The sequence below is a fragment of the Spinacia oleracea genome, chromosome 2 (genome assembly GCF_020520425.1).
Source record: "Spinacia oleracea cultivar Varoflay chromosome 2, BTI_SOV_V1, whole genome shotgun sequence".
In the NCBI taxonomy this organism is placed as follows: Eukaryota; Viridiplantae; Streptophyta; class Magnoliopsida; order Caryophyllales; family Amaranthaceae; genus Spinacia; species Spinacia oleracea.
In genome coordinates this window covers 68,780,222-68,792,739 of record NC_079488.1, presented here as the reverse complement: position 1 = coordinate 68,792,739, position 12,518 = coordinate 68,780,222, and the positions used below count along the sequence as shown (strand labels likewise).

Genomic DNA, 12,518 nt, shown 5'->3' with positions numbered 1-12,518 from the left:
CTATGCGACGAGCGCATGGGCTGCGCGCACATGGCCAGCAATGGCTGTGTGCGTACGGTCCATGGGCGTGCAACGCGTAGGGTGTTTGCGTTACGATTAGATCGTTTTGAATGTTTAATTTGAAAATTTCAGTTCACGTAATTTTAATTGATTTTAAAATTAATAATTTGAATTATTTTCTTGGATTTTAATTTTGAATATTATAATTATAATAAATGTTATTTATTCTAATTATTTTACTAAAATTAAAATCATGAATTAATTTAAATACGACTGAAATTAAATTAAATTTTTGGATTCAATTATAAATTGATATGAGCTTTAAATTTTAATTAAATTTGTATGTTTCCGGTTGGACTAGAAATACATTTTTATGTTTAAAATTGGTAAAGCATATGAATTTATTGGTTTAAGTGGGAGCGCTTTTTAGTCATAAACTCTTGATTAGGTCTACAAATCCTTAAGGTTAAAACAACTTGATTAGAATTAATAAGGACTGAATAATTGGTAGATTATTGGTGCCCTTGATTAATTGCTGCAAATGTTTACGTGATGCATAATGTGTTTTACTAACCAGCTATGTGGGCCATTCATGATAATGAATGGGTGAATGGTATATATTGTATATGTACTGTTTTGCAGGTTATGAAGTGACTAGTATGGCCCAAATAGGATAGAAAATATGGTCTGCGTACCATTAATTTGAATGTAATTGGTCTAAAGTACCAAAGTTATTTTTCAATTCAAATATGGTCTGCGTACCATCAAATAGTTGTAATTAGTTATAGCTTATCCTATTTGAAGAAAATGGTGCCTCCCACGGAGATTTTCAAGACGGACTTTGAAGTCAAAGCTTCAAGATGAAGTCGGGCCATACTAGATCACATTTATCTTATACATGTTTTAAGTTATTTATTGCTTTTAAATATGTCTTAAAATGCATGAGATCAAAAGCTTGATTATGTTGCATGATTAAGGATTTTAGTTCACTTAAAATCTAACCAACATAGTAAGAGCCTTAAGTTCCAAACTTAAAAATTGAGTTATAAGGTGCCATGCCAAAATATACACTTGCTTGGATATCCTTTACATCAATCTAGTAATAGTTTTCGCTCAGCGAGGTGTTACTTATTGGTCCTAAAGGGGCAAGGTACACAAATAATTGTGAGTACATGTTAGTTTTGGTGAAACTCAACGATATAAGTAAGGAGTCCTTTTATGTCGTGGCAAAATCGATAGGTTTACCTAATAAGTTCTTAGACGTACCTATCAACCAAGAATAGTTTCTAGACTATTAGCAAAAGGCTTTTGCTTACCTAAGATGTTTTAGGATTAAGTCGACAAACTGTGCTTAGTTCTTCAATGATTTTAGGATCTTGGAATCATTTTATTCACACCTGCCGGAACAATAAAATCGAATAAAATGCTAATAACTTGTTTGAATTGCATGGTTGCTTTAATTTCAAGTTATTATTCATGATAAATGTTTAGACTTTGCATGCTTCAATGTATGTTTTAATTATTGTTTATAATTAAATATCTTGCACTGCAATAAATCCTTTTAGAAAGGTAACAGTAAATTTCCTCGATTGGTAGTGAATCCAAGAACGATTCACGGAAATGAGAGAAAGTGAGCAATTTAAAATGTACGTTTCTTATATCGACTTTTATGGTTGTTTTCGAGTATCAAAGTCGAATGGCAAACCGATTGGTGCTTGTGAATTCAAAATACAATGTGGTTTTGAGATCATAAAGCATTGAGTTTAAACGCTCAGCTTTACCAATGGTTAACAACCTAAAATCCTTTTTCCATTTAATTCTCGAATGAGTCTAGTTCCTAGACATTCGAATAGATCGATGCTTAGAGAACTTTAGAAGCTTCTGGTAAGATCATCTAGTTGAAACAGAATATTCAACATAAATTAAAATGGTAAAGAACCTTGTTGGTGACATTGGACATGTCTAACAAAGTATAAAAGTCAACACTAAAGAATTCAATTCTTAAGACTATAAGAAAGGGTACAAGAAATAGGAAAACGAGGAACAAATGAAAGGAATTTACGATTCCGTTTCTACCTATAAATTTATGTTTAAAGAGAAGTGACCTAGCAATCAAACTTCCTTGGTATCATATACCGCTTGAGGTTCTTACTTCGGTAATAACTCAAATAATGGAAGCTAGGATACACTAATGACCTACAAGTGGGAAATGAAGCATGGCAATGCTACATTAGTTGTAGGGTCATCTAGTTTGTTTTAAGTCCTTTCAAAGGCTGGAACTTAATGGCTATTTTGTTCCATAATCAGCATACCTAAATTTCTGCTTCAAACACAGAAAGACTCACATTCAGAAGAACAAAAACAATGCTTGTTTGTTTGTTTATTTGAATGAAATGGTCAATTACTGGTTGAGTCAATATGCTTGATTAAAACAAACAACTCTTTAAAGAACTTTACTAGGTTCAAATCAAACCCTTGATTTGAGTTCCATTAAATCTTTGGCATTGTTGCTTAGACCATATCAACAAGTTAACATTCATAAGCTCTATTTTGATGGACTTTTGAAAGTTGGTTGATTTCTAGATCAACTTAAGACAAGCTAGTCTTACTTGTTGAAAGTAACAAAGAATATGAACTATTGTTAGAACGCCTAGACGATAGAGTTCAAAGCTAAAGAAAGGTTTTATGACTTTATTATTCCACATGGATTTGAGTGAATATAGGTTTATTTACTCAAATGTGATATAAGTTGAATCTGTTTGGCTAGTTCAAAGATTCAGAAGTATAAAATCCACTCGGCAAGAAATCATAAAGATCTAGGTTAGATCATGTTGATGATTACTTGAGACCAAATATGATCATCAATGATTGTGTGTTGTAATTTCACAATCTAGCTCCATAAGATATGGCATATCTACGTTGGAATGATCGAAGTCAATTAGTACTTGATTCGATCAATGATGAATCATAAAGACTTTTCCTATAATTTCTAAAACAAAATGCTCAACTACCACCAAACTAAACCAAATTCGTCAAAGCTATTGAAAAGTAATTTCAGGATATCTTTTCAATTATATATATCTAAAGAGTTGCTAAACTCAGTGGGAGCTTAGTGTTTGTTATTCAACAAACTAAGGCCCAAGTCTAGATATATGTTTCATTGTGATTTATTCAAATGAGACACAAGGGTATTGTTTCTACCACGAATTTTTGAGAACATAATGTTTGTTTGCTCGAAATAATGTCCTTTTGGAGATTCGTTTCCAAAATGACAAGTGGGAGAAAATAGACCTCGAAAGTTTTCGAGGCGAACAACAAACATAAACGGACATTCCGGAGGCTTTTCGAAGTGCTTCAGAAAATCCGAACTTATTCTGAAAGGACTTTAGAAGTAGCTTTTAAAGAATAGACATCTCTTAGAAGACTTTACAAGTGCTTCAAGGAGAATAGAATATTCAAAGGACTCTCAAAGTGCCTGTTGATATTCTATTGTTTGATGTTCTATACCCAAGTAGGCATAGAGTTCAAGTCACTGGAACTATGAGATTCTTCTATTAGATAGTAAGGAAACATAGAGTTCTGGTCAATGAAACTATGAGATTCTTCTATTCGATAGTGAAGAAACCTACAACTTGCAGTCAAACTATTATCATGTAGATTAATGAGTTTATGACTTGTAAGAAAGCTATGACGAAACCTAGATTCCCTAAAATGGTTAGAGGCCATATATAGACTCAAATGTTTTAAATGGTTAGAGGCCATAAAACATACTCAATGTTTTGATGACAAAATTGAAATTTTGTTGATTTGCAAGAATAGTTTCACACCTATTGGTTGCAAGTTTGTTTTAAGGATAAAAACCATCAAACATGGAATTGTGTTCACACACAAAGCTAGATTAGTTGCTAAAGGTTACAAACAAATTCATGGCATGGATTGTGTTGAAACCTCATGCAAAATCGTAATGCTTAAGTCTATAATTCAAGCAATGATTGCATATTGGTACATATGGCAATTGGATGACAAAACGTATTCCTCAATCAAATGTTGAAATAAACTATGTACATGGTATGTCATAGGATTTGTGGATCCAAATAAATGCTTGAAAAGGAAAGCTAGCTTATGAAATCTAAGTCCAGATTTAAGCAAGCAATTGGGAATTAGAACTGTATTTTAGTGAAGCTAATAAGTATTTTAGTTTCATAAAATATACATGATTCTTATAGATATATAAGAAGTTTAGTGGGAGTACTTAAAACTTAATTGGTCCTATGTGTATTACACACATATCTCTCTATTGTGAAATAACATTCAAATGCTAATAAATTAGATTTGAAATAATTCATCAATGATGGACCATGGCGAAACTTAGTACATACTGGGTATTAAGATCTATTTACAAAAATCTTATGATATTGTTTTGGATTAAGTAATGGCATTTACTAAATCAAACACGAAAGTCTCCATTGGAGATATTCGACCCATGTGAATAAATCTAAGTAAAGGATGTTTGAACTATGTATAAGCATTTACTAAGTTAAACATCAAAGAGTCTAAATGAGATTCTTAACCTATATTATATGTCAAAGAATTTAGCTGGATTCAGTATCTGCTGAAATTGAATAAGCTAAAGTTACATGAATAGAATTCAATTGGGAATTATTCTGCAAAAGAATTTATCATGTATGATATAATATGAGGATCGCCAAAAACGTATCGTATGACTTTAGCCATGACGAACATATACCAATCTCTATTGATCTAAGTGAAGATCAACTAGATTGAGATCAAGAATACTTATGGTACTTGAAAAGGTACATAGGAATAGTTCTTGATTCAAGGAAATAAAGATATGCTAAATATTGATGCTACACGCAGAAACACTGGCAAAGGATCAAGCAAGACCCCTTTGGAGTTAACCATTGACAAGGACGAGCTATAGAGCATCGTGTTTTGAAATGGCAACATGGGTTGGAGACCATGAGTTGTTGCGTGGGAAATTAAAATAATGATTTCTATGTTCTAAGATATAGTTGAGAGTATTCCACATATCTGTGAACTGCTTGGATAAGTAATTCCAAACAAAGCATCACTAGCAACCTATAAAGTTGAAGTAAAAGTAATTATTGCCTAAGAAGCAATAAAACAGGGTTGTTTAAAGTTCTTCACTGAACTTGGGTAGATCACCTATCTGCTGGCTTGATGATTCTTCATTGAAAAATGCGTAGAACCACTCTTGAAGCAAGAAAAACGTCTGCTAACTTGATGGTTCTTCATTGCAAAATGAGTAAAACCACCATCGAAGTAAGAAAGACTAGATCACATAATAAACAAACTCGAAAAGATCTTATCATCATATCTCGAAGAACATTCGATGAAAAGGATATTAAGATTGGCAAAGCATGATAACTAAACCTATGCAACAAGTGAGAAGCAACACTCACATTGTAGCACTGGAAATCAAGCATAGCTTTGAATTCCATGAACTGTTTTAGAAGATGGGTTTGAGGCCCATGCTTGTAAAACATTGGGGTTGAACATTTATCATATATGAAATGTATTTTCATATTCCATTTAATCTTGGTTTAGTATTAAATGATGAGTCCCTTCAATTTGACGATATATTCAAGATAGACTGTCAGGACCAGTCCTGTGACTAAGAAATGTCTATCAAGTGAACTTGAATGTCAAAGATTGAAAATGGTCCCTAATCGGAGTTTTCTATAAAATTGGACGCATAGAAAACGTTAGACGATTAGAATGCAAGATGACTAGTAGTTCTGTTTCTTGAACTATGTGGACATGGCAATGTCATAATCATTTGCATAGATACTTACTTTGGGAAGACTAGTATCGGACAAGACCTATGAAACTTTACTGTAAGAGATGAAAGTCTGTCATAAGTAAATTTCATTAAATTATTAGACACTAAATCCTCAATACCTGAGTGATTTGAGATTACTTGTTTGAGAACTGGTTGCTTTGACGTTGACCAACCGTCGCACCGTAAAAGGAGGCTATAAAGGCAACGCTCAGGTAATCACCTATCAAACGAAGTCTAATCTCAAGATCGCAAGATTGGGATTGTCCTCCCATAAATCGGGAAGAGATGCTTAAAAGTTGTACAAGGCCACTCGGAGAGCTAGAAACTGTGAAATGCATGGCCGTGCTCGGATGAATCATAGGCTATGATTATCTGTTTATTTGATCAGTTGAACTCTGAAACCGAGGAACACCTCTGGACATAATAAGGATGACAACTCTTACCTTATGTTCAAGAGCAAGCATCGAGCGACAAAGGAATTAGGAAATGCACACTTGTCCCTAAGGACAAGTGGGAGACTGAAGGAAATAATGCCCTTGGTCCAAGTATGCATTCTATGTTAAGTCTAATAAATGCGGTTCAGTATTAATTAAACAAGTTAATAATTCAGTGAGATCAAGTGAGCTGAATGCCTAGCTAGAGGCCGCTTCAGTTCAAGTGGAATTAATGATATTAATCCACAGCTTACTCTTGACTGAACCCGTAGGGTCACACAAATAGTACGTAAACGGATCAAGTATTTAATGGCATTAAATACTCCATCTATGAATATTCGGAACCGACGGATCTTGGTTTCAGTGGGAGCTAAGATCGTCACAGGCAAGAAATGAATACTCCGGAAACGATGATATTGCCGGAAACGGAAATATGGATCGTATCGGAAATATGAATATTATCCAAGTCGTAGATGTTGCCGGAAACGGAAACATGGTACGTATCGGAAAATATTATTGGAAATGGAAATATTACCAGAATCGGAAATATTGCCGGAAACGGAAATATTGTCAGAATCGGAAATATTACCGGAATCGGAAAATAATTCCGGAAACGGAAATATTAAATATTTGTTCGAAACGGAAATTAATTCCGGAATCGGAAATATTAAATATTGTTCGTATCGGAAATAAATTCCGGAACTGGAAATTTAATCGGAAGCGTATCGTACGAATTAGCATCGGACGAGGCCTGCCGGACGAAGGCCCAGCACGAAGCCGGGCCATCGCCCAGCAAGCACGCGCGCCACAAGCCCAGCCAAGGCAGCGCCCAGGCCTACCGCAAGGCAGGCCCAGCGCGCGCCAAGGGCCACGGATGCGTGGGCCGCGCTGCGTGGGCTGCTGCTCGCACGCGCATGGGCAGCCCTTGTGGCTGCCGTGTGTGTGTGAGTTTGTGCTCATGCGTGATTCCTAAATCTACAAGAGTCAGTGTATGATTAAATTTCTATTCCTAATTGGATAAATTAATTAATAGAATTCATGTAGGATTCTAATTTCAATTAATTCGTATCCTACTAGGATTACGATTCCTTTTCCATAACTCTATAAATAAAGGCCTAGGGGTCATTATTTATACAACAAGTTTTAAGTATTCAAAACTAAGATTTTTAAGCAGAAAAATCAGCCAATATTCTTGCCTACCTAACCGAAAATATTAGAACCTTAAGGGCGATTCTAGTTGGTCAATCTTAAGGCGGATCCGGACGTGCTGTGGACTATCTACGGAGGGACGACACTTGGAGTCCTAAAGACTTGTTCTTGTTCGGTTCGGGCGCAGCTAGGGAAGGCACGCAACAAAGAGTATGCACCTAAACTATGCTAAATGATTATGTGTAAATAATATGTTTCCTGGCTTTATGGTTTTTCCGCATGATTTATGAACTGTCATATGAATCATAACCTAACAAGAAGGGGATCGCCTCGTGTCCGGGAAACCACCCCAGTCGGCATCCGAATAAGACACTAGACTCGATGTAGGGGATTGTTATAAATGCAAGCCAAGAGAAAGAGTACCTTGAATTTATCGGATAATACGCTTCAAGGCTCGTAGATGTTTATCACGGGGATCATGCATGTGGAGACAAATATGTTGAACAGCATAAGATATGTTTGGTCTAGTGAATGTGAGGTATTGAAGAGCTTCGGCAAGGCTTCGATACTGAGATGAATCAGCGCATAGAGAGCCTGATGTTGCGCTTAGTTTAGAATGAGTGTTTATAATTTCTTCGGCATATGTGCGTTGAGAGAGAAATAAACCGTTGGCATGTCGGGTCACGGCGATGCCTAGAAAGTAGCTGAGTGGACCTAGGTCCTACATGTCAAATTTTGAGCTGAGAAGAGATATAATGTGACGCCGTAGAGCATCAGATGAAGCAGTGAGAATGATGTCATCAACATAAAATAAAATGTAAGTTGTTTCAGCACCATGATGAAAAATAAATAGAGAATGATCAGATTTGCTGTGAGTGAATCCAATAGTGTGAACATAATCAGCAAACCTTTGGTACCATGCCCGTGGTGCTTGTTTCAGACCATAGAGAGATTTCTTCAACAAGCATAAATAATCCGGGCATGTTGGGTCACGAAAACCCATAGGTTGGTGCATGTAGACAGTTTCCTACAAGTGACAATGCAAGAAAGAATTTTTCACATCCAACTGATGAATGGGCCAAGATTTAGATAATGCAATGATGAGAACAGATCATATCGAATAGTGGCAGGCTTCACCACGGGACTGAATGTCTCAAAACAATCCACACCAACCTGTTGAGATTTCCCATCACCTACAAGACGGGCTTTATGCCGCTCAAAATGATCATTAGATTTACGTTTATGACGAAAAATCCATAAAGAGAGAATAATATTAACATCAACATGACGAGGTACTAACTCACATGTCCCATTTTTAATAAGAGCATTATATTCATCTAGCATGAAAATTTTCCAATTCGGGTCAGATAAGGCCGCTTTCGGGTTACGTGAAATGGGAGATACGTTAACCGAAGCGGTCAACTTAAGATGGCGTTTGGGTTAAAAGATTCCATGAGAGGAACGAGTAGCCATGTGATGCATGGGCCGCTCAAGAGCAACATGACACGCGTCGCAGTGGGCTGGGAGGGACTCGGCGGTGGACTGGGTCGTGGATGGGTCGTGGATGACTGATCCAACGGAGAGGAGGGGATTGGGTCAAGCAGTTGCTTGACCGTGGGGAAGGGGTGTGTGTTTTGGGCTAGGGGAGATAAGGGGGGAGTTGTGGCTGGAGTGGGCTGGGCCAACTGATCAGGAGGGCTAAGGGAAGCTGGGATTCCCATTTTCAGGAAATCAAAACTTGTGGCAGTATGTTTGTGAATTTCTGAAAATGGGAATTGTGTTTCATCAAATAACACATACCGGGAGATGAAATTTATTCCACTCGAGAGATCATAACATTTATACCCCCTATGATGTTGAGGATAGCCCAAGAAAACACACGGAGTAGACCGGGATTGTAGTTTATTGATTTTTGTGGAGGGAATCAATGGGAAACACAAACATCCGAACACTCAGAGGTGAGAGTAGGAGGGGTCTTTACGGTAAAGAAGTTGAGTAGGGGATTTTCGGTTTAGGAGTTTTGTAGGTAAGATGTTAAGTAGATATGTAGGCATTAGAAACGCATGATGCCAAAAAGAGGGTGGCATAGAGGAGCGCGCTAGAAGAATTCGAATAAAATTATTAATTGTTCGAATTTGTCGCTCGACTTTTCCGTTTTGGGGGGATGTATAAGGGCATGAAAAACGGAAAGCCATACCACTTTTTGAAAAAATAATTTAAATGATTCATTGTCATATTCTCGGCCATTGTCACATTGAAAACACTTGACTGTGCGTTCAAATTGAGTTTGGATATAGGTGCTAAATTTGAGAAAAACTGAATAAACTTGAGATTTTGCACCTAAGAGAAAAGTCCACATGAAGTTTGTGAAATCATCCAAAAACAAAACATAGTGTTTGTGACCAGTAGAGCTAAGACCTGAGAGGTCCATAAATCACTATGACAAATATCAAATGGCATTAAAGTTTGAGAATTTGAATTAAGAAAAGGTAACTTAACATGTTTACCCATAATACACGACGGACAAACCAAAGGTAAAGAATTCCGAGTACAATCAATAAGTTTATTATTTTTGAGAGAATGTAAACTAATGACCCCGGATGACCAAATCGGTTGTGCCACAATGCTGGACACAAAACAGTGAAGGCGGAAGGTTGGTTGGCTTGATTTGTGGAGATTAGAGGATAAATTTCACCCGTGCTATTACATCGCATTCGATGTATCCATGTCTGAAGGTCCTTCACATAAAACCCAAAAGGATCAAACTCAACAGTAATATTATTATCAACGGTAAATTTACGAACTGAGACTAAGTTTTTGATGATTTTAGGAGTATGGAGGAAATTTTTTAGATGAAGGGACGGGTTAGGAAGTGATTTATGATCACCATAACCTCGAATTGGAATTTCATGACCATTACCAATAATAATATTATGTTTCATGCTCATATTAAAATAAGGGGAGAGAGTACCTCCATTTGCAGTCATATGTGACGTTGCACATGTGTCCATGTACCAATTTTTGTCCTGTGCTTGGAGTGACATTGTATGCATGGCCACCTCAATGTTAGTAGGAGAATATGCAGGTCGGCCTTGAGCAAAATAGGCTTGCGTGGGTCTTGCACCAAGAATTCCACTCCGACGTACATGTTTCATTGGATAGGGGCAAGGGGGGGACCGCCCAATTTTGTGTCATTGGAGGAGTGCATGAGGGACCCACTGCCACGAACCCCATTTCTGTTGCTGCTGTAACCGCCGGCGACTGGTGACCCGACGTTGCTGCTGGTGTGGCCGCCCCTATTCTTGCCACGTCTGCCTTTCTTGCCACCATGATTACCACGACCTCCATTGTTACCCCCATTGTGACCACCCCTCCGAGGTGGATTGTGACAGGGAGCAGAGGGATTGTGACCGTCAAAGTCGTTGGTGGTCAGGAGGGCAGTGGCGTCAATGGCGACACCATGCTCCGCTTGATTGTCTTTGTGGAGTTCCTCCAGTATAAGGCTGGACCGAGCCTTTGTGAAGGGTGGGATCAGTTTAGCACGAGATAGGGAGATGTCCATACCATCATAATTGGCATTTAGCCCTGCGATGAGACGGAGCACAAGTCTATTGTTTGACACCGGAGCACCGACGTCGGCAAGCTGATCAGCGAAGGTTTTAAGCTCGAGGAAATATGAGTCCGTATTCGGGAAGTTGTCGAGTTTGACGGCATTGAATTGATGTTCCAAGTAAACCGCCCTTGAAGTTTTGTTGTCTTGAAAAACCAATCGAAGGCTTTCCCAAGCTTGCATGGATGTGGTGTCAGGGAAGATAATGGTGCCCAAGAGATCGTGAGAAATAGTCTCATATATCCATTGGAGGACGGTAGCATCAAGGTGTTGCCGTTTTGATATTTCCACGACGGTTTTCTCCTTAACCGTCTCGCCGGCTGCTGGTGGAGGAGGGGGAACAATGTGGCCCACTAGTAGAAAAATCTTCAAAAGTGGCCACTTAAAGGTTGCTCTTGTTTCACAAGCGCACCTTTTGACAAAAAAAAAATTAAAAAAAAATCATAAATTAAATCATTTCCTTCCTTCTTCGTGAGAAGCGCAGCTCTTAGAAGTTAGACCTAAGCTGCACCCTTTGCTCCCTCCTTTCTCGCTGCTCCCCTAAACCCAAACAACTTCTCGCTGCGACGCCTCTGGTCAACTTCCCTGGTGACGCCTCTGGTCAACTTCACCGGCGAAGTCGACGCCTCATCTCATCTTCAGAATATCAAGACTGGATCGTTTTCATCACTCCAATTCTCCAAGTACAGAGTACTTTGAACACTACCTGTTCCCAGTTCCCAGTTCCCAATTCCCAGGTCTTCAACAATGGCGACTGACCTCAAACTTCACAATGCCTCTATTTTCTCTCTCTCTTGTGCCTCTCTTTTCTTCTTGGATCATCCTCTGCGGCGACCGATCATGATCTGCGAATCACAAATGCTGAGCGCAGAGTATGTTCTAATCGATTTATTTTTAAATTTTAAGTAGTTGATTGAAAAATAATCAATCTATCAATTATTATCGATTTCAAGAAACTTGTGGTATGAATCTATATCTACATCCTTCCGTTTTTTCTAGTTCTCATATCATCAAGGTGTTCTTAACTCTAAAGGTATGTTTGTCTATAATTTATTTTGAATCACTCTATTTTCTGCTACTCGAAACACTAGTTGATTTCCTGTTGAAACGTATTTCTCATGAATTCAGTCAAGCTATCAGAGCCGATGCTATGTATATTTTCTGATTGTTTTATGGTTGCTCGGGAATGAAAGTTGTGCTAGGGGAGTAATCCACTGTGTTTGAACCTCAAAAAGACGAAATTCCAAGCATTCTTTTATTGTTGTCCTTTTGTTGTTGTCCTTTTGTTGTTGAGGTTAGAAGATCTTGCGGAATCTGATTTATAGGTTCTGCTTGTCCAAATTTTGTTTTGAGGAATTATACTCAAGATTGTTGCAAAGGATTGATTTTATTTCCAATAGTAGAAATAGTGCATTGGTGTGATTCTTCCTCAATAAAATGTTTGTTACACTGAGTTTAAGTTAGAAACTTCATGATTTACTGTTCCTGTGAATTCAAGTAT

General features: G+C 37.7%; 1 protein-coding gene across 1 annotated transcript; it reads right to left on the bottom strand.

The window, feature by feature from the left end:
- Positions 1 to 10,558: 10,558 nt before the first annotated feature.
- On the bottom strand, positions 10,559 to 11,648 carry LOC130467500 (uncharacterized). Its single transcript, XM_056836019.1, has 2 exons — positions 11,629 to 11,648; positions 10,559 to 11,429 (listed from the first exon to the last, which is right to left on the bottom strand). The coding sequence occupies exons 1-2, from the start codon at positions 11,646 to 11,648 to the stop codon at positions 10,559 to 10,561; spliced, it is 891 nt and encodes a 296-aa protein (XP_056691997.1).
- Positions 11,649 to 12,518: the final 870 nt, after the last annotated feature.